This window comes from Chlorocebus sabaeus, chromosome 7 (genome assembly GCF_047675955.1).
Source record: "Chlorocebus sabaeus isolate Y175 chromosome 7, mChlSab1.0.hap1, whole genome shotgun sequence".
Classification (NCBI taxonomy): Eukaryota; Metazoa; Chordata; class Mammalia; order Primates; family Cercopithecidae; genus Chlorocebus; species Chlorocebus sabaeus.
Genome location: NC_132910.1, coordinates 27,560,802 through 27,584,024, shown reverse-complemented (window position 1 = coordinate 27,584,024; position 23,223 = coordinate 27,560,802). Strand labels below are relative to the sequence as shown.

General features: G+C 41.8%; 1 protein-coding gene across 1 annotated transcript in view; it reads right to left on the bottom strand.

Moving 5' to 3' along the window:
- The window catches only part of FAM47E (family with sequence similarity 47 member E), a 49,509-nt gene extending 36,581 nt beyond the window's left edge, over positions 1–12,928 (bottom strand). The window contains exons 1-2 of the mRNA XM_073017845.1: positions 12,584–12,928; positions 12,167–12,387 (exon numbers count right to left, since the gene is read on the bottom strand). Coding sequence (XP_072873946.1) covers positions 12,167–12,387; positions 12,584–12,928 — 566 coding nt within the window. The remainder of the gene's footprint in view (positions 1–12,166; positions 12,388–12,583) is intronic.
- Between the last annotated feature and the right edge of the window lie 10,295 nt (positions 12,929–23,223).

Sequence of the window (23,223 nt, the reverse complement as noted above, 5' to 3'; positions counted from 1 at the left end):
ACTGCACTCCAGTCTGGGCAATAGAGCGAGACTCCGACTCAAAAAAAAAAAAAAAAAAAAAAAGAGAGAGAGCGAGAGAAAAGCAAAAAAAATGCAGCATTTTCCATCAGGAAAATAATCCTAGAGAATTCACTCCCCCATTATCACATAAAGAAACAAGCTTCCTGGGAGCCCTAGGGCACCCTAAAGTCTGCAGACTTTCCCCTAAACATTCCTTATTTTGTGGTACTCATCCAGGGAAAGAATATTTCAAATATTTAACAACCAGTAAAGCATATACACTAACCAATCAGGAAGATGGCCAGCTAGATTGCAACAGCAGAGTCCTAGAGTCCTCTAATCATAATGGCAATACCTTCCTTTAGTTGCTGATCTTGCAGAGAGTGGCTGGAGCTGTCAAAGCACAGCAGTCACTCAGAATTGCTCAGAGCAGTGGCTATTTACCAACCAACACAGTGTTTTGACAAACATTCTAGTCCTAAACCTTGCTTACCCACTTACTGTCAACCTTCTCCCTCACCCACAGAATCTCCCTAGAGATTTTCCTCCACAATGTTGTAAGTGGCTTCTTGAAAACTGCCCTCAGTGTAGACTACACCTGCAAACCAAATAACAATGGGGGTAAAGGCATGACACCAATAGTCAACAAGAGCATTTCTCACTTGGTCAGTAGCATTGAGCATGATGCCAGATAAGGTATTACAGAAAAATCTGACAAGGTTCCTGCCCTCAAGAGGTTCTGCTTAAGTGGATGGATGGTCCTTTCCTTCGGTCTGGCTGCTAGATTTGAGGAAATGCCCGAGGCATCTGCAATAGGCTAGGCACACTTAAAGGAAGGTAGTGGAGATCTGTACCTCCACTCTGTTGAACAGAGGGCCATGAAGAGTAGATGGGATGTAGGGATACATGGCTGGTGGGAGTGTAGCTAGGACAGTTATTAGGAGAACAATCTGGCAGGACTTAGTCAAACCAAGTATATGGTATCTGCTGGCTGATTTGTTCTTCACTGCCCCTGCTCTGCCCTGGCATCAGCAAGCTGCATCGGGGGCTAGATTCGACTAGTGGAAAGCACTAATAGGAGATGGGAATGGAGGAAGGGAACAGGCTATTTTTCTCTCTCTTATCTCTCTCCTATTTATAGAAGCATCTATATTTCTTCCTTCTCTTGCAGCTCCCACCAGGTGCTATGATTCCGGCTTTTGTCAAATGACCCAAACTCTTGGTGCCAAGCAATTCCTGCAGTTTAGATGTGGTAGGGGCTTCCTATTATTGCCAATCTCTAGATTACCTATGTCCTCTCTTTGGCCGTCAGCTCTTTCGTCACCTCTGTAACTATTCCCTGCATTAAAATCTTAGCTTTACACATGTAGACACACTGTTTTCCTGGTTTTACTCTAACTGATACAAATGTTACTTATGACTCAGTATTTCAAAACACTGCTAAGTATAGGAATCCAGAGGAATTCTCACACACGAGGTAAGATGTATGAGGATATTGCCACAGCATCGTTACTAGTGTTGGTGAGTTGGGGGCAATGTGCATGTCCATTTCTGTGAAGTGAGTGGATAAAATGGACGAATAATTAGGCATCATTAGAAGCAACAGTCTAGACAGATACTCAGCAACATGGTTAGACTTTTTAAAATATATTGCTGAATGAAGAAAAGCAGAATGAAAATTTTACCACAACGTAGTTTATGGTGGCTCAAGCCTGTAATCCCAGCACTTTGGGAGGCCGAGACGGGCGGATCATGAGGTCAGGAGATCGAGACCATCCTGGCTGACACGGTGAAACCCCGTCTCTACTAAAAAATACAAAAAACTAGCCGGGCGAGGTGGCGGGCGCCTGTAGTCCCAGCTACTCAGGAGGCTGAGGCAGGAGAATGGCGTGAACCCGGGAGGCGGAGCTTGCAGTGAGCTGAGATCCGGCCACTGCACTCTAGCCTGGGCGACAGAGTGAGACTCCGTCGCAAAAAAAAAAAAGTATGTATAAAAAACAAAAATGTACCTATTATAAGAATTCTAACAGAAAGAAGACATATGTCAACACTTAAGAATGACTGCCTGCAGGCCAGGCATGGTGGGGCTCATGCCTGTAATCCTAACACTTTGGGAGGCCGAGGCGGGTGGATCACGAGGCCAGGAGTTCAAGACCAGCCTGGTCAAGATGGTGAAACCCCTTCTCTACTAAAAATATAAAAATTAGCCAGGCGCAGTGACAGGTGCCTGTAATCCCAGCTACTCAGGAGGCTGAGGCAGGAGAATCACTTGAACTCGGGGGGGTAGAGGTTGCAGTGAGCTGAGATCATGCCATAGCACTGCAGCCTGGGCAACAGAGTGAGACTCCATCTCAAAAAAAAAAAAAAAAAAAAAAAAAAAGAATGCCTGCAAACAAACATATGAAAAAATGCTCATCATCACTGGTCATTAGAGAAATGCAAATCAAAACCACAATGAGGTATCATCTCATGCCAGTTAGAATGGCGATCATTAAAAAGTCAGGAAACAACAGATGCTGGAGAGGATGTAGAGAAATAGGTACGCTTTTACACCGTTGGTAGGAGTGTAAATTAATTCAACCATTGTGGAAGACAGTGTGGTGATTCCTCAAGGACCTAGAACGAGAAATACTATTTGACCTAATGATCCCATTACTGGGTATATACCCAAAAGATTATAAATCATTCTACTACAAAGACACATGCACACGTATGTTTATTGCAGCACTATTCACAATAGCAAAGACTTGGAACCACCCAAATGTCCATCAGTGATATACTAGATAAAGAAAATGTGGCACATATACACCATGGAATACTATGCAGCCATAAAAAAGGATGAGTTCATGTCCTCTGCAGGGACATGGATGAAGTTGGAAACTATCATTCTCAGCAAACTAACACAAGAACAGAAAACCAAACACCACATGTTCTCACTCATAAGTGGGAGCTGAACAATGAGAACACATGGACACAGGGAGGAGAAGAACACATACTGTGGCCTGTCAGGGGTCATGGGGCTAGGACAGGGATAACATTAGGAGAAATACCTAATGTAGGTGACGGGTTGATGGGTACAGCAAACCACCATGGCACGTGTATACCTATGTAACAAACCTGCATGTTCTGCATATGTACCCCAGAACTTAAACAAACGTAAAACTTAAAAAGACATAAAACTTTAAAAAAACATAAAACTTAAAAAAACATAAAAAGAATGACTGCCTATGGAGAGGGCAGAGGAACAGACGTGGAGAATAGGGTTGAAAAGGAATGAATGAATGAGAGAGGGTCTTGCATACAATTGATAGTGGAGTGCTATGAATTTAAGATTAACCAATGCTCTGCACCTGAAGTAGAAAAAAAGTTGCCAGAAAAATAGTTACTTGGTGGCAATGAGATACAATTCAAAGAATGCTTTGTGGGTTATGAAATACTAAAATAATACCTGCCCCAAATCCAAGTTAGTTTGCAGTAATAGGAACAAAATCATGGGACAGATGGTGAAACAAGATCCAGAGCTTGTATCAGGTACTAGATAAAGCAGGAGGTGTTGTCAAAATTCCATGGCAATTTTATGTGAATCTTGCTGATTTCTTGCCAGCTGCATCAGACATGAGCAGAGATTATGATTTGGAGTCTCATGGCTTAATATATGTTTTAGTCAGTCCAGTCCACTATAACAAAATACCATAGACTGAGTGGTATATTAGCAACAGAAACAGTTCTGAAGACTGGAAGTCTGAGATCAGGATGCCAGCATGGTCAGGTTCTGGTGAGGACCCTCTTCCCAGATGCAGACTGACTACTTCTCGCTGTTTTGTTACATGGCAGAAAATAGGGCAAGAGAACCGTCTGGGGTACATTAATAATGCTAGGCAACTCGCCCACAGTCTACATCTCAACAGTTCTCCTTCAGTAAAATAGACCTAACAACAGTCTATGTTATAAGATTGTTATGGGATGCAATATAAGAATAATATAAAGCTACACTTTCCAATAGAAATATAATGCAACCCACAAATGTGAGCCACATAAGTATCCATTTTCTAGTAGTCATTTTTAAAAGTAAAGAGAAACAGATAAATTAATTATAATAATATATCTTGTTTAGCTCCACACAACAAAAATATGATTTTAACATGTAATCAACATAAAATATTACTGAGATATTTTACATTATTTTTCATACTAAGTCTTTAGAGTTTGGTGTGTATTTTACTTTCAGCACATCTTAATTCTGACAAGCCACATTTCAAGTATTCATTTGCCACACGAGGCTGGTAGCAACCATATTAGACAATAGAAATAATAAGTATTTAGCCAAGTGCCTAGCACAAAGAGGCACTCAAGGAATACTGGCTCAAACACATTCCTTGGGTGTATTAGGTCGTTTTTACATTGCTCAAAAGAAATACTGAGGCTGGGAAATTTATAAAGTGGTTTGTTTGGCTCACAGTTCTGCAGATCACAGAGGAAGCATGGTAATGGCAACTGCTTCCGGTAAGGTCCTTAGGAAGCTTACAGTCACGGCAGAAGATGAAAGGGGCACAGGCATCTCACATGGTAAGAGTGGGAGCAAAAGAAAGAGGGAGGAGGTGCCATACATTTTTAAACGACCAGAACTTGTGAGAACTCACTCACTATTGCAAGGACAGCACCAAGCTATTTATGAGAGATCCACTCCCCTGACAAAATACCTCCCACAAGGTCCCACCTCCAACACTGGGGATTACATTTTAACATGAGATTTGGAGAGGACAAATATCCAAACCATATCACTAAATTTATCCGTAAGTTTTCTATATTCCTTACTCTATCATAAGCATAGAAAAGATTTGTTGGCAACACAAGCTTGAAATCACATATAAGTCACATACTTCCTCCATTTCAGCTATTCTTGTCCTGTTTTCTCCAAGAAATAAGGTGTTCCCCCTTTTTCCTTCTCATATGAGAAGATACTTGTTAGCCCTCAAGCTGCTCAGATGAGGGACTTTCCTGCCGAGAACCAATGTGAAGAGTGTAGCTTCTATAAAGGATTTCACTGGATTTTTGTACTAATGAACAAAATTTTATTTGGATGAGTAGATATTTAATGTGCTTTTATTACCACTGGAGTTAAAAGTATATTATAAATTCTTATCTCTTTAAAACTAGAGAGAGGATTCTGGGAAGATGGCAGAGTAGAAAGCACCAGGAATCTGACTTCCCACCTAAACAATTGTTCCAGAAGAATCTGTCTGACATAACTATTTTAAAACTTTGGGGTCTATTGAAAGCTTGCAACTTCTAGAGGAAGAGTTGGACAGTAAGCTGCAGTTAATTTCATTGAATTTCAGCACAGTAATAGCCAATAGTAGCCAAATCCTACTCCTCAGCCCTGTATCAGGCAGCCGTGTATGTGTTCCTGGAGCAGTATGCACACAACTTGCTGGAATCAAGGTTGGAAAAAAAAAAAAAAACTGTCCTCCAAATAGTAGGGCTCTGATTGCTGATTGTTGCTTTACGAAGGTGCAGAAAAAGAAATGACAGCCATTGTTTTGTTGTCGCACTTTCCCCCACATTGTGGCAAACCGCACCTCCTCTGGCTGAAGCAACTTCCAGGGGATTAAAATGATTAGAGCCTTTTTCTGCCCTTCATTTTTCTCTTTATCTCCATTTTTGGAAGCCAGACATTGAAAACCATGACATTCAAAAACAACTGTATATACAGAAGATATTAGAAAGTCACTGTGCATGCCCAGGGACAGGCTTAGAAAAGACTCAAGAAGACAGTAAGCTTATACTTCAGGCTATTTCCTCAGCACAGAGACAGCCTACAACAATAAAAAACAAAAAGCTAGTAAACCCTGAGGGAGGAAAATAATCTGATTTTCAGAATTACCAGATTATTAGATTCAAAAGTCAAGTTTTCAACAACAACTACAAAAAAACAAGAGATACAAAGAAACAGGCAAATATGGCCCATTCAAAGAAAAAATAAACCAACAGAAATTGTCCCTGAAAAGGACCTGATGGAGAATCTATTAGACAAAGACTTTAAAACAGCTGTCTTAAAGTTACCCAAAGAACTAAAAGAAGATGTGGAAAATATCAAGAAAATGACATATGAACAAAATGGAAATATCAATAAAGAGACAGAAAACCTAAAAAGAAACCAAAAAGAAATTGGTTTCCAGAAATTTTCTGGAACTGAAAAGTACAATAGCTAAAATTAAAAAAAAACACTTGCTAGAGAGATTCAATGGCAGATTTGAGCAAGCACAAGAATCAACAAACCTGAAGAAAGGACAAGGAAAATTATTGAATCTGAGGAATATAAAGAAAAAAAACTGAAGAAAACAGAGCCTAAAGGACCTGTAGGACATCGTCAAACAGCCCCACACATGCTTTGTGGGGAGTCCTTGAGGAGAAGTGAGAGGGAGAAAGGGGCAAAGAGATTATTCAAAGAAATTATGACCAAAACCTTTCCAAATTTAATGAAAGACATGAATATAAATATCCAAGAAGCTCAATGAACTCCAAGTAGGATAAATTTAAAGACACACCAAAAGTATTACCATCAAACTATTAAAAGCCAAAGACAGAAAATTTTGAAAGCCACAAGAGAGAAGTGATCATCATATACAAGGAATCCTCAATAAGATTATCTGCAGATTTCTCATCAGAAACTTCAGAGGCCAGAAGGCAGTGGGCTGATATAAAGTGCTAAAAGAAAGAAACTATCAACTAAGACTCCTATATCCAGCAAATCTGCACTTCAAAAGCTGGAGGATTCACACTTCTTTGTTTCAAAACTTACCACAAAGTTACAGCGATCAAAACAGTGTGGTACTGGTGCAAAGACAGACATATAGACCAATGGAATAGAACACAGAGTCCAGAAATAAACCCTCATAGTATCTTTAACAAGGGTGCTAAGATTATCCAATGGGGAAAAGATGATCTTTTTGACAAATGGTGCTGGGAAAACTGCCACATACAAAAGAATAAAGCTGGACCCTTACCTGATACCAATTACAAAAATTAATGCAGACTAGATCCATAACCTAAATGTAAGAACTAAAACTATAAAACTCACAGAAGAAAGCATAGGGCAGAAGCTTCACAACATTAGAATGGGCAATAATTTCTTAGATATAACACCACAAGCACAGGCGATAACAACAACAACAAAAAAACACAAATTGGATTGTATTACAATTTCAAAATTTTGTGCATCAAAAGATAGTTTTAACAGAGTAAAAAAGGCAACCCACAGAATGGGAGAAAATATTTGAAAATCATGTATCTAATAAGGGATTAATATCCAGAATATAGAGAAAACTCCTAAAACTCAACAATAACAACACGATTCAAAAAAGAGCAAAGGACTTGAATAGACATTTCTCCAAGAAGATATACAAACAGCCAGTAAGCACATGAAATGATGCTCAACATCATGAATAATTAGGGAAATACAGATGAAAACAACAATGAGATACCACCTCACCCTTATTAAGATGGCTACTATTTAAAAATAATAATAATAATAGTAATAATAAGTGTTGGCAAGGATGTGGAGAAATTGGAACCCTTGTGCACTGTTGGTGGGAATGTAAAAGGGCACCACCAGTGTAAAATGGTGGTTCCTTAAAAACTAAAAGTAGAATTACCATATGATCCAGCATTTCCAAAAGAAGTGATAGCAGTATCAAAGTGGTATCTGTACACCTGTGTTTATAGCAGCATTATTCACAGTAGTAAAATGTGGAAGCAGTCCAAGTGACTATTGGTGGATGACTGAATAAGCAAAATGTGGTATACGCATACAGTGGCATATTATTCAGCCTTAAATAGGAAGGAGATTTTGATATACGGTATAACATGGATGAATCTTGAGGACATTATGTTAAGTGAAATAAGACAGTGACAAAAAGGCAAATACTGCATTATTCCACTTATATGTGATACTTAGAGTAGTCAAATGGTGGTTGCCAGGGGCTGGGCGGAGGGGAGAATGGTGGTTATTGCTTAATGAATACAGTTTTGCAAGATGGAAATACTTCTGGAGATGGATAGTGGTGATGGTAGCACAACAATATGATTGTGCTCAATGCCACTGAACTGTACACTTAAAAATGATTAAGATAGTAAATTTTATGTTATGTATGTTTTACCACAATTAAAAATTGGAAAAAATAATAAAATTTTTTTTAATGTTGTCTCTGTACCTAACATGACTAAGCACCCTCCTATTCTCCTTCCCATCACATCTCTCCTAGATTATCTTGGGCATCTGAACATAAGCAGGTGCAACATATTCATTTGATTGCCCCCTTTAAGTCCGCTCCTTGGACTCAGTTGCCTTTACCTGCCTACTTCTTGGTTATCACTGGGCTGAGTTAGGAGTTCTGCCTACTGCTAGTTGCTGTGCTAAAGATAAATGTAGTATGAGGAAACAAACTCACCAGTGCCCTGGCAGGATCCTTCAGCCAGCCCACAGAGCAGTTGTTGCCTATTTGTCTTGGAAACTGCACACTCATATTTTTAGAAAGGGACAAACAGGTTCCCTGAGCTAGATAAAAAATTAGCTGGGAAATGGAGGTAGAGAAAACCCTGTTCCTAGTTCCTGAAGACTGTGAACCAGACTGGAAACGCTAGGCTAACCCAAAGTAACCTGGGAACATTCAGCCTGACCTGGGTCAACCCTGATGCAAAGGAATATTTAGAGTCTTGGCAGGAAGAGACCTAATAATTCCATAGCCTTCCTTATGGATCATGGCTCCCCATTAGATACAGAATAAATTCAGACTCTTTAAGTCGGTATTCAAAGCCTCCCAGGTCTGGCCTGCTCACCTATCTTCCCTTATTTCCCAATCCTTCTCCTTTCTATATCATTATAGGGCTACACTGCAAACTCAGCTAGGGGTCTGATACAGTTTGGATAAATGTCCCCACCCAAATCTCATGTTGAATTGTAATCCCCAGTGTTGGAGATGGGGCCTGATGGGAGGTGATTGGATCCTGGGGGTAGATTTCTCAGGAATGGTTTAGGACCAGCCCCTTGGTGCAGTTCTTGTTATAGTGAGTGAGTTCTTGTGAGATCTGGTTGTTTAAAAGTGTGTAGCACCTCTCCCCTTCCTCTCTCTTGCTCCTGCTCTGGCCATATGATGTGCCTGCTCCTACTTCACCTTCTGCCATGATTGTGAGTCTCCTGAGGCCTTCCCAGAAGCTGAGCAGATGCCAGCATCATGTTTCCTATGCAGCCTGTGGAACCACGAGCCATTAAACCTCTTTTCTTTAGAAATTACCCAGTCTCAGTTATTTCTTTATGGCATTGTGAGAATGGACTAACACAGGGTCCAAACTCCTGGGTTTTTCCTCAGAATAACTGTACTTTACTCTCCGTGATACTAATAATAAATGGAGGAGGACTGGGACAGACAGACATCCAAAGGACTAAAATTAACTCTGAGTCCTATATACCTTCACTGTTTTTCATATTATCTCAAGCCAACTTTTACCTTGTAAACCAAAAATAAAACTCTAAGGCCCTGCAACCATCTGAATGGACTTTCTCAGCCAGGGCACTTTTAAAAGTAAACCTGAGAGACTGGTTCAGGCCATGATGGGAAGTGGGGTTGGACATGCCAGATTATACCATTCCAGCATTAACATCAACACAGACTTTAAATCTGATAAGAAACATTTTACAGCCGGGCGCGGTGGCTCACACCTGTAATCCCAGCACTTTGGGAGGCCGAGGTGGGCGGATCACGAGGTCAGAAGATCGAGACCATCCTGGCTAACACAGTGAAACCCCTTCTCTACTAAAAATACAAAAAATTAGCCGCGTGTGGTGGCAGGCACCTATAGTCCCAGCTACTGGGGAGGCTGAGGCAGGAGAATGGTGAACCTGGGAGGCGGATCTTGCAGTGAGCCGAGATCGTGCCACTGCACTCCAGCCTGGGTGACAGAGTGAGACTCCATCTCAAAAGGAAAAAAAAAGAAACATATTTTACAACCTATTCTCTCTGAAGCCTACTACCTGAAGGCTTCCTCTGCAAATAAGAACTTTAGTCTCCACAATCCTTTGTCTTAATCCAGACATTTCCTTTCTACTGATCCCAGGTCTTTAGATAAACAACCAATTGTCAACCAGAAATTTTTTTAACCCACCTTTAGAGCCCCTGACCCCCCACGCCACCCCCCAACACCCTACCCCACCACCTTCCGTTGTCTCACCTTTCTTGACCAAACCAATGCATTTCTTAAATGTATTTGATTGAAGTCTCATGTCTCTCTAAAATGTAAATGTCTCCCAAAAATGTTCTAAGCTGCACCCCAACCACCTTGGGCACATGTTCTCAGGATCTCTTGAGGGCTGGGTTATAGGCCAGAGCCACTCATATTTGACTCAGAATATATCTCTTCAAATATTTTAGAGTTTGATTCTTTTCATCAACAACCTAGATGTGGGTTCTACCAGGCTGCTGCAGTTTTTATCCTGTGTTTTTCACAGATCACCTTTGATCATCTCATTATTTGAAATAAATACAATATGAAAAAGTTTCAGACTTGGTCAAAGTCCAAAGACATTTTGATTGCTACAAAAGCAAAGGAACTTAGATAATTGAGTGTATACTGGAATGAATCATTTAACATCTGTTTGTTTTCATTATTTTCCTTTAACATTCTTGTGAGAACTATAAAGTGACTTAAACCTGAATAACCAGTTTGACAGGTTTCTGTTGGGTGGGGACAACCAAAAAAAAAAAAAACAAAAAATGTTCTTTAATCTCTCCAAGCCACTTCTGATATGTAAAAAATTCAAACCAGTTGTTATACTTTGCTCTGGTGCCAGAGGTTATAAAAGACAGGTAAGAGTATGACATTGGCACCAGTCTGCCAGGAACGAATCCTAGCTCTACTGTTTACTAGCTATGCAACCTGGGGAAAGTTACCTAACTTCTCTGTGCCTTGGGGTCCCATCTGCTAAAATGATGATACTAATAGCACTTACCTCATCAGATTGTGTGAGGATTAAATTGATTATCACATACAGAGTGCTTAGAACGTGCCTAGCATGTAGTTAAGTTCCCAGTAAATATTAGTGTTATAATGCAGAGGATTTCTGAAATGGGGAATCGATCTAGAACTAGTCAATGAATTTCAGTGATTTGTGGGTCTCCTTTGTGAAACAGCAGCATATGGTCTTAAGGTGGTAATATGAACATGAAAAACACCTTCTTTCCTCTTAACAGGTTGATCTCTCTTGAGCCCTTAACTGGGAATCTATCTGTGCTTAGTTCCTAGCTTCATGATCTTGGAGAAGCTAATTATTATCTGAGATTTTTCCAGGTTTTTTCAAATGTAAAATGGGGAAAATAATTCCTAGCTCCCACAGTTGTAAAGGAGGTAAAATATGGAGAGTGCTTACTGCTGTCCCTGGCATAGGAGGCTTCTCCTCCAAACTCCTTCTAATCCCCACCTTAGTTTTAGTGAGGACAGGTAGTTTAGAATTATAATTTTAAATATATTTTCCGAAATGAAACATCTTAATTTATTTTTAATTTTTTTTTTGAGACAGAGTCTCGCTCTGCCGCCCAGGCTGGAGTGTAGTGGTGCATCTCAGCTCACTGCAAGCTCCGCCTCCCGAGTAGCTGGGACTACCGTCGCTCGCCACCAGGCCCGGCTAATTTTTTTGTATGTTTTAGTAGAGACGGGGTTTCACCGTGTTAGCCAGGATGGTCTCAATCGCCTGACCTCGTGATCCGCCCACCTCGGTCTCCCAGAGTGCTGGGATTACAGGCGTGAGCCATCGCGCCCGGCCAATTTATTTTTATTTTTATTTTTCAGGAGGGGCTGCTGGTCCCCACCCTGTACCTACTATCTTACTTTAATTTCACTATTTAAATAAGGAAAAGAAAAATTTTGTTTGAGAGACAGGGTCTTGCTCTATTTCCCAGGCTAGAATGCAGCGGTACAATCCTAGCTGGCTGCATCACTGCAGCCTCAAACTCCTGGGCTCAACTTACCTTCCCACCTCAGTGTCTTCAGTACCTAGAGCTACAGGCACACACAGCCATGCCCGGCTAGCATTTTTTTTCCCTTCCATAGAGATAAAGGTGTTACTATATTGCCCAGTCAGGTCTTGAATTCCTGGTTTAAGTGATCCTCTCACCTTGGCCTGCCAAAGTGCTGGTGAGACAGCCAGGTGGCAAGCGGGTCCCCGGAAAATCTCCAACCGACATGCGCTCTGGGGTGGAGCCTCGCGAAGTTCGCGCTGTTTGCAGCCAGGAGGAGCCTGGCCCCTTCACTTCCTGTGTGGAACCTGGGATTAGAATGGTCAAGCAGGAAGCGTTCTAGCAGGGACTCTGGCCTAGAAAGAGTCCCTGTTAACTCCTTTTCACTCAATAAAACTCTGTCTTACTCACCATTCAAATTGTCTGCAAGCCTGAATTTTTGTGGCTGTGGGACAAAGAACGCCATCTTTAGCTTCACTGAGGAAAAGTCCTGAAACATTTTTGACCCTCAACATGGGGCTCAAGAAGCGGTGAGTGAAATGAGGACTCAAAACCTGTCACTGTTGCTCCTAAACCTTTTCATCCTCAGACTTCTGAGAGTGGGAGAAATCATGCCCGCACCCCCCATCGCTCCCCAGCCTTTTCATGGGCTTTTCTTTCCTTTTTCGGGATGAACCAGAGCAGCGATTCCCCTCCACTCTCCCCTCCCTCCGGGCTGGGACACATGGCCCAGGGTGCGGCTGGCAGCTGGCTGGTGTTTTCTGCCACACGCCCATGGAGTCTCCTCCTCCCTGGGCCAGAAAGGCCAGCTCTGACCCGCAGCGATTAAACTTGTCTCCCTGTTGAAGGAACCACTTGCATAAGAAAGAGAGGTTCTTCCCCAGGCATTTTTTAAACTTTTTATCTTTCCTGTTCTCCATCCCATCAGTAGTAACTTTTAAAGTTTTTTCCTTTTAGAAGACGCTTCACTAAACCAGGCCCCCCCCACTAACCGTCACTATTTGTATTTTCTGCAAAGTTTTAGTTCTGAAATGAAGCCTTCCTCTTGTTTTACATCTTAAACTCCTTGATAGAGCTTTGTTTAGCAATTCTACCTTAGGGAATGAGCCCGCTCTGGTTCGATATCTGGATGTTTTCCTAGCACTGCCTCTTAAAGAACCCCACCCGGGACTGGGTTTTCTGTGCAGTTATGTGTGTGCGTGTGTGTGTGTGTGTGTGTGTGTGTATGTGATGTCTGTAAAAAGAGCTCTAATTAATTTGGCCTAAAGAAAGACAAGTGCTCACATCTAATTTTTTTTAAGGGAAGATAAAAGCTGTGATGCCTTTCAGTACAGGTGACTTTAATCTTTGAGAAATAAAAGTAGCCTTAAAGATTATTGGTAAAAAGCAGATGTCGTTAAAATGTAAATAAGTGGGCTGCATAATACAGGTCAGATGCAAGGTTTGCTAAATGTTTTAAGGTTACAAACTGCTTTTTGGGTTGTGAGAAATATGACTTGCTGGCTTCACAGCTGGTAAGGCCTGGGGTCATATGGAACTAACCACACCCTTAATTAAGAAGGCAAAACTTGGCTGCAGTTAGCACACAATTAGAACAACTTACCAGGTTTTAAATTTACGTTAAAAATTCTGGGAGTTACCATTACAACATGTAATTGAGACTACTGGAAATAGATTTACATGCAAGGTATGTAAGAACAATGTGGTTTTTTAGTAAAAGGTTACAAGGAGGCATGGAAATGTAAATTTTTGCCTAGGGTTAAAGGATTGTTTTGAGTTAGACAGGAAAAGCTGAAGGTTCAAGCAAGTGGTGCAACAATTATGGAAATTAATCTTGCAGAAGAAGTTCTTTCTGTGACCACATTAACTAAATTCAAAAGGGTTATAAAAGGTTTTTGCTTCTTTAAAATTTCTGAGTCATCATTTTGGCAAAATTGTTTATAGTAATCTGGAACGCTGTTTCATAATATCAAGTGCTTTAAACATATTTAACAGCCTCCAAAAATCAAACTTAAGTTTCAAAATTGTCTTTCCTGACACCTGACTTTTAGATAGTCCAGAGGGCCCCTGAGACATCCAGAAAAGAGAGGTAAACGGGATGATTTGACATGTTTAGGTAAGTGAAATTGTCAAAATGATGTTCAATCTTCTTTAGGTTATATTTTTGTGAATGATATTAATACATGTTCCAAAATTATGTGGGATTTTCCAAAATTCTAATGTCTAAGTTATGCTACCAATATAATTAAGGTTGTTAGGTTAACTTATTGTAAACCACAGAGAAAACCAAACTCCTTTGTCAGTTGTGTTTCTAAATGTAACAACCCTGGACATTTTGCTATTCACAGACAATTGTTGTCTTGTTTTAATCCTTTACAAGAGATGATTTATAAGCCATAGAACTTTAACAGGTGCTCTCCAATACAGGCTTGTGATAACTTTGGAGATTGTGACATTGGAATAAAGGAAAATCTACAGAACTAATGAAGAGCTGAAATGTTCATGAATATCAACCAAAGCAAGAATTAACTGAATGAACGGAACTCAGAAAACTAAAGCAAATCTTTTTGACTTTTGCTTGGAATATTGCTCATCTTTGTTTTGTTTCTCAGAGTCAAGGAAACTTATTTTGAACTATTTATGGCCTTTAATAATTAAGCAAGGTACACTTCTGTAACCAAAATTTGGAGCATGTTTGTTTCTCTCTGGTTCCTCTAAAATTTGAAAACTATCTGTGAGTATTCGTGACTTACGGCAATATAGTTGTTTACATCAGTGCAATAAGAATCCATTTCTCTCTTGCAACAGGACACAATTGGAAAAACTGGTTACTTTACCAAGTCTTTGACTGGAAGGGTATGCTTTCCTTTAAGGAGTCAAACTTGACTTGCAGCGCTGATAAAAGCCCAGTGGGGAAACTGGCCTCATACCCTTGTTTACACAGTGCCTGCACAGGGTTCCTATGGTCAGTAAAGAATGCCACTTTTTTTTTTTTTTTTTTTGAGACGGAGTCTTGCTCTGTCACCTGGGCTGGAGTGCAATGGCCGGATCTCAGCTCACTGCAAGCTCCGCCTCCCGGGTTTACGCCATTCTCCTGCCTCAACCTCCCGAGTAGCGGGGACTACAGGCGCCCGCCACCTCGCCTGGCTAGTTTTTTGTGTTTTTAGTAGAGACGGGGTTTCACTGTGTTAGCCAGGATGGTCTCGATCTCCTGACCTCGTGATCCGCCCGTCTCGGCCTCCCAAAGTGCTGGGATCACAGGCTTGAGCCACCGCGCCCGGCCAAGAATGCCACTTTTAACAGGTCCAGGAACTCCAAGTTTATCTTGGAACCATAAGAGGAGAGGATCACCAAACTCACAGGTATTTGAGGATAAACCCATGGCTGGGCTCAGCTTTAAAAGGTCTTATCTGATTCCTTGTGGAACAAACTTCCATCAAAGCCAATCCAAAAGGCCTATGCAGAAATAATAATTCTTGCTGTACTTTATGCAAATAATCAGGCCAAGTATACAACTGTAAAGTCTATTTTGCAAACAACTCAGTCCTATCATGATTTGTTTGTTTGTTTTTAACAAAAATGAGGACTGGTGAATGAGAAATCATGTTTCAAAACCTATCATATATTTGTCATTACATTATGAACTCACTAATTGTTTTTAAGTTTTTAACCTACATTTTAAGACTAATCCTGCTCATTCCTGTCTACCAACCAGCAGTCTCCAACTGCAGCTCAGAAAGAATAAGAGGGATGGGTAATGTGAAAATCTGGATCAATATTCTAGTTCTGAGGAATTATCCTGCAAACCCTGCCAGGTGATGGGAATAAATAGGATGCCCATCACTTGGATGTTTCCTTTTGGGAAAATAAGACCAAGGGAGCTAACCAAAGCCAAGCATCATCCACCCAAATCTAAGTAAGTGTAACTATAGCTATCAGTTATCTGGGTGTGTCACAAGACATCCTTTCTTCTCCCTTATTGGAGGAGGACTCAGTTCTACAGTTTCACCTTAGCATTCAGCTTATGATAAGGAGTCCATGCAACTCCCCTGCGACACATTTTTGTCCCAAACTCAATTCCAAGCTTTGGGTCAAAGCCCTGGGAAAGAAAACTGGATCTAAGGGATCCAGAGGCAGACAACAACAGCGGTTAAAAGGTATGGCACAGGTGAGCATGGCTGATTTCTGCCAATTAAGCCAAGCCCAAGCTTCCTGTTTCATGGATAAAGGCTACGTTAGTATCCATGGCATAAATGAGGTCTAGGGAATTCAAGGCTACTGACAGTAAGGGAGATAGGGTATATGTGGGTAAGAGTTGATGATTTTCATCCCCTAGACCCCCTGCTTCATGAGTGTAAGTTGTTTTAACACCCATGGTGCTGACTGCCAAGGTTGTCAGGACTCGGGGACAGAAGAACAGAAGAAGGAAAGAGGACGACGCTCTTTCCTCTCTCCCTCACATACCCCAGGTATCTACTAGGAAGAGAAGGGAAGCTTCCAGCTGAACTTTGTAATAATTTTACTGGGCATAAACTCTCTTGAGCAGAATCCAGGCGTTGAACAGGAACTGCTGCAGAAAGGAGCACAGGGGCCATGGCCCATCGTGTGGACAGACAGGGAGGGGCAGGTGAGGCCTGAAAGTCATGCTTGCTTTCTCAGCAGGGAAGCTTATAGCCTGGGGCAAGGTCTGAGTTCTCCCACAGGCTTCCTGGAGATTAATTTGCCACTGTTAGAAGGGCACAGAGGGAGCAAGACCAGCCTCACCAACTGTGTGCGAGTTGGGTTAGGCCTATTGTTACTGGCTTTCCCCCACTTTCTTAGTGACAGAGGTGGCCATAATCCCCTCTGGAACATAACCCCATTGGCCCAAAAACCACCCCGCATCCCCTACAGTGGCCACAGCAAGCCTTGCCCAAGGAGAGTCTGAGCTCAGACTTGTCTAACCCTGCACCCACCTCCTGGTTTTTCTCTACCCATCCCAACAGCCAATCACAAAAGACATAAACTTTTGGGAGCTTCATGGCCCTGACCATTACCTGAGAACCCCAAATACGTATCCTGGCCAACTTAGGGCAAGCTAATATCCCCATTCTACTATACTAGCTGGTGCTGTCTTGAAAGCACCACCTCCTGGCTGGAGGCCATCCAACTCGGTACATTATAGCAATTAATGACAGAATAACCCTGCTCCAAGGGAGGAGAAAACAACACCTAATTCCACTGCCTGCAACATCCTGGCTAACCAGAGGGCCTGGGTCTGTCCACATAAAAACTTCACTGCTAACATAACCAGCATTCAAGAAAGCCAGCACACTAAACATATCTACAACCAAGGACTCTCACAGACTCTACTTCACTCCCCTGACACCTCCATCAGAGCAGGTGCTGGTATGCACAGCTGGGAAACCTGAAGACAGATCACATCATAGGAATCAGGTATTTCTCAGCACCAACCTGGAGTCTGGAGCCCCACTGGGTGGCTGGACCCAGAAAAGCAATAATAATCATTCAGTTCAGCTCCCAGAAAGCCACATCCCTAGGGGAAGGGAGAGCATACCACATCAAGGGATCATCTTGTAGGACAGAAGAATCTGAACAGCGGCCTTGCGTTCCAGCTTTTTCCACTGAAACAGTCTACCCAAATGAGAAGGAATCAGAAAAGTAATTCTGGTAATATGACAAAACAAGGTTCTATAACACCCCACAAAAGACCACACTAGCTCCCTAGCAATGGATCCAAACCAAGAAAATCATCTCTGAACTGCCAGATGAAGAAGTCAGAAGGTTGATTATTAAGGCTATTCAAGGAGATACCAGAGAAAAGTGAAAACCAACGTAAAGAAATTTAAAAAACAGGCCGGGCGCGGTGGCTCAAGCCTGTAATCCCAGCACTTTGGGAGGCCGAGACGGGTGGATCACGAGGTCAGGAGATCGAGACCATCCTGGCTAACACGGTGAAACCCCGTCTCTACTAAAAATACAAAAAATTAGCCGGGCGTGGTGGTGCGTGCCTGTAGTCCCAGCTACTCGGAGGCTGAGGCAGGAGAATAGCGTGAACCCAGGAGGCGGAGCTTGCAGTGAGCCAAGATGGCGCCACTGCACTCCAGCCTGGGTGACGAAGCGAGACTCCGTCTCAAAAAAAAAAAAAAAAAAAAAGAAATTTAAAAAACAATACAGGATATGGATGAACAATTTTGCAGAGAAACAGATGTCATAAAGAAAAAACAATCACAACTTCTGGAAATCAAAGACACACTTAGAAAAATATAAAGTGCACTGGAAAGTGTCAAGAATAGACTAGAACAAGTAGAAGAATTCAGAGCTTGAAAGCAAAGCTTTTGAATTAACCCAATCTGACAGAGACAAAGAAAAAATAATTTAAAAATGAATAAAGCTTCTATGAAATTAGGGATTATGTTAAACAGCCAACCCTAAGAATAATTGGTGTTCCTGTGGAAGAAGAGAAATCTAAAAGTTTGGAAAATTTATTTGAGGGATTCCTTGGCCTTGCTGGAGATCTAGATATCCAAATACAAGAAGCTCAAGGAACACCCAGGAAATTCATCACAAAAAGATCATTACCTGGGCACATAGTCATCAAGTTATCTAACATCAAGATGAAGGAAAGGATCTTAAGAACTATGAGGCAAAAGCATCATGTAACCTATAAAGGAAAATCTATCAGATTAATAGCAGATTTCTCAACGAATCTCTACAAGCCAGAAGGGATTGGGGTACTATCTTTAGCCTCCTTAAGCAAAATAATTGGCAGCCAAGAAAGGTTTATCCAGGAAAACTAAACTTCATAAATAAATAAGAGACAAAGTATTTTTCAGACAAACAAATGCTGAGACGAATTTGCCACAAGCCAGCACTACAAGAAATACTAAACGGAATTCTAATTTTTTTTCTTTTTTTAGATGGAGGCTTACCCCATCACCCAGGCTGAAGTGCAGTGGCACAATCTCAGCTCACTGTAACCTCCACCTTCCGGGTTCAAGTGATTCTCCTGCCTCCACCTCCTGAGTAGCTGGGATTACAGGCACACACTACCACGCCCAGCTAATTTTTGTATTTTAGTAGAGATGGCGTTTCACCATGTTGGCCAGGCTGGTCTCTTAACTCCTGACCTCAAATGATCTGCCCCCACTTCAGCCTCCCCAAGTGCTGGGATTACAGGTGTGAGCCACTGCACCCAGCTGGGATTCTAAATCTTGAAATAAAACCTCAAAGCAGACAAAATAGAACCTCCTTAAAGCATAATTCTCTCAGGGCCTATAAAACAACAATACAACGAAAAAAAAAAATGGTATTCAGGCACCAACTAGCACAATGAATAAAAAAGTACCTTACATCTCAATACTAAAGTTGAATGTAAATGGTCTAAATGCTCCACTTAAAAGATACACAATGGCAGAATGGATAAAAATCAAGCAACCAGGTATCTGCTATCTTCAAGAGACTCACCTAATGCATAAGAATTCATGTAAACTTAATGTAATGGGCTAGAAAAAGATATTCCAGGCAAATGAACACCAAAAGCAAGCAGGAATAGCTATTCTTATATCAGACAAAACAGACTTTAAAGCAACAACAGTTTAAAAAGACAAAGAGGCGGCACATTATATAATGACAAGAGGATCAGTCCAACAGGAAAATACCACAATCCTAAATATATATTCACCTAACACTGGAGCTCCCAAATTTATAAAATATGTATTACTAGACCTAAGAAATGAGATAGATGGTAACTCAATAATAGTGGGGGACTTCAATACTCCACTGACTGCACTAGACAGATCATCAAGACAGAAAGTCAATAAAGACTCAGAAATCTCCACTAAAGAACTTTTCCATGCAACCAGACACCACCTGTTCCCCAAAAACTACTGAAATAAAAAATAAATAAATAAAAGAACAAAAATTAGCTGGGCCTAGTGGTGTGCATCTGTAGTCCCAGTTACTTGGAAGGCTGACCTGGGAGAATTGCTTGAGTCTGGGAGGCAGAGGTTGCAGTGAACCGAGATCATGCCACTGCACTCTGCCTGAGTGACAGAGAGAGATCCTGTCTCAATAAAATAAAAAAAGCATTTTTTTAAAAAAAGTTATAATTGTAAATTCTTTCTCTGCCCTTTTAAGATGTGTGTAAAGCTTCTTAAAAGCTTTAAAGAAGTCTCTGCCACCTTTACAACACAGGAATGTTTTTCTTAAGGACTTGGGAGTGAACCTTTTGAAGTGTAATCATCAAGAAAGACAGCCCCTCCTCTCTCCATTTCTGTGGGAGGCCAGGAGCCTAACTCTAAGGTGCCTGGCTCTAAGTTGCAAAACTGCCTCCTTCATAAAGATATGAGAAGTTTTATTTTTCCTTTGGATAAAGGCAATAACACAGATGGCCATCACAATTATCCAGTGAATTTAGGATGAACTATGTGTGACAATGGTGCTGTCAAGTCCTCTTGCCTGAAAACGTGTATGTAATGGACTGTATCTGCCTAGATATAGAAAAGGGTAAGATTTCTTTCTGATTTTGCAATCTACAGTCTCTTTAGCAGATTACCTGTGATGCAAGTCACATACTGGTTTAATACCTATCCAATAATAAATTGTCTTTCCCTTCTGTGTTTGTGGGGAGGTCTCCTGGTTTGGCAGGATATTTTATTTTTAATTACATTCCCCCAACATCATCAGAACCTGGGGAGACAGGGCATGACTGTGTCACATATCCCTCAGGGGTAGGGGTAGCAGTCCAAAGATCAAGCCTGAATGTCCTAAGACATACTGATCTTCAGTAGTCCAGGGAGATCCTGAGGGTGAAAAGCAGGCCAGGGACACTCTCCTTTTAGTGAGGTGGAGTCAGAGTGGAGAGTCCAAATACCAGTTATGAGGTCCCTTGAAGGAGGGTTATGGGAAAGCATGGTTGTGACTGGGCCTTGAGGGACTATGGGCTAACCTGCTATGCGTCTCACACTTTACTCATGGGTCATAGGTTGTTCTTGTTCAAATGCAAATTTTGTTCAATTGGCCCAGACCAGGGCCTGAGAGTCTCTATCTCTAACAAGCTCCTAGCTGGTTCCAACGCAATGTCTTGGGATCACACTTTGAGTAGCAAGGGATTAGAGGAAGAGAGTGGTGATAATAAAGACAGCTGTGATAATATTATCATGCACATCATATTCTGATTCTGATTCTGAATTATACAGGATCCTGCTATCTTCTGACAGTACCCAGCCAAATTTTGACTTCTGGCTAAGTAGGACCCAATAAGGGGTAGGCTGCCATAGCATTCCCCAGGATGCAGATTACCCAAAACTCACTGGAAATTTACCAAGGAGACAATTCTGTCTCCCAAAGCCTTTCACAGGCCAAGCACTCTATGTGTTTGGAAGGAACAGTTGGTTAAGCCACTTGCAGAAATGAGCTGAGGTACTTCCAAGGAGGGTAGTTTTCATTAACACCTGGAGGACTGTTTTACTGAACAGTGTACAAACATGCCCCCAGAGCTGGATTGACAAGAGGTTGACATCTGCCACCAGCTGCCACAAAGCCTTACCTTTGATATTGAACAATTATGTGGCTTTGAAGGGGTGTGAAATTATCATTAGTCTGACGCATCCACCTGTCAAGGTCTGATCCTATCAGAGAATTCTTACACCTACATGGTCCATTCCCATGCACGAAGCTTCACCTGGGCCTCTTCCCACCTGCCTTTCTTCTGAGCTTCAGCTTGGAACTCTTGCCTGACCAAGACTTAAACTAGGCGCTCAGCTGGGGCTTACTAGTCCTCCGTAGTAGAAATATCCATGAACAGGGTCTGCTTCCCCTACCCAGACCTTTGAAAAATTAATAGATGTGAAGTCCTTAGAACAGGGCTTGGCATATAGCAAGTAACATTTACCTTTTGCTAAGACAGAGTAAATAGAGTTTGAGAGAACTTCAATAGTGACAAGCAAAGCATGGGTTTGTGCTGTTGACTCTGAAAGAATGTGAAGGACCAAAACCCTCCTCTGGCGATTACCTGCAACTTGAGAGGCTCCTCTAGGATAGGGCTGGTGGAAGCAGCGGAGAAAAAAGGACTAAAGAGAAGATAGGAAAAAGGCCGTGCACGGTGACTCACACCTGTAATCCCAGCACTTTGGGAGGCCGAGGCAGGTGGATCACCTGAGGTCAGGAGTTTGAGACTGGCCTGGCCAACATGGTGAAACCCCGTCTCTACTAAAAAAAAAACAAAAATTAGCTGGGTGTGGTGGCTCACGCCTATAGTCGCAGCTACTGGGGAGGCTGAGGCACAAGGATTGCTTGAACCCAGGAGATGAAAGTTGCAGTGAACTGAGATCATACCACTGCACTCCAGTCTGGGCAACAGAGCGAGACTTGGTCTCAAAAAAAAAAAAAGATAGGAAAGATGATGCCCAGATATTCATGAATTGGACACTGGAAGGATTGGAGACTGAATTTCAAAGTAGTATTTTGTACCACCGAATATCAAGATTTTTCTTCAGAGAAAGGATTGGGCCTGCCCAGCCTCCCTGAAATTCTGTGTAGGCCTCATTCTTAAATGTGCAGTTTCCTTTTGTTGTTTCATATAGAGATATTAGTACACCAGGTGGATCTCTTCATGGTAGTCACCTATTGTTACAGAGTTTGGGATGAATTCCACAACATCATGTGGCATAGATTAAGGAATATGCATTTTTTTTCCTTTGATTTTTATTTTAGGTTCAGGTGGTACATGTGCAAGTTTGTTACACAGGTAAACTGCGTGTCGCTGAGGTTTGGTGTGTGAAGGATCCTGTCACCCATCTTTTGTGTCTGTGCATGTTTGATGCTTAGCTCTTTAGCTTATAAGTGATAACACGTATTTTGTTTTCTGTTCTTGCATTAGTTGGCTTAAAATAATGGGGAATAGGCCGGGTGTGGTGGCTCACGCCTATAATCCCAGCACTTTGGGAAGCCGAGGTGGGCGGATCACAGGTCAGGAGTTCAAGACCAGCCTGGCCAACGTGATGAAACCCTGTCTCTGCTAAAACAAAAAATTAGCCAGACGTGGTGCCAGGCCCCTGTAATCCCAGCTACTCAGGAGGCTGAGGCAGGAGAACCGCTTGAACCCAGGAGGCAGAGGTTGCAGTGAGCTGAGATTCTAGCACTGCACCCCAGCCTGGGCAACAAGAGCGAAACTTCATCTCCCCGCCACCCCCCCGCCCCCCGCCAAAAAAAG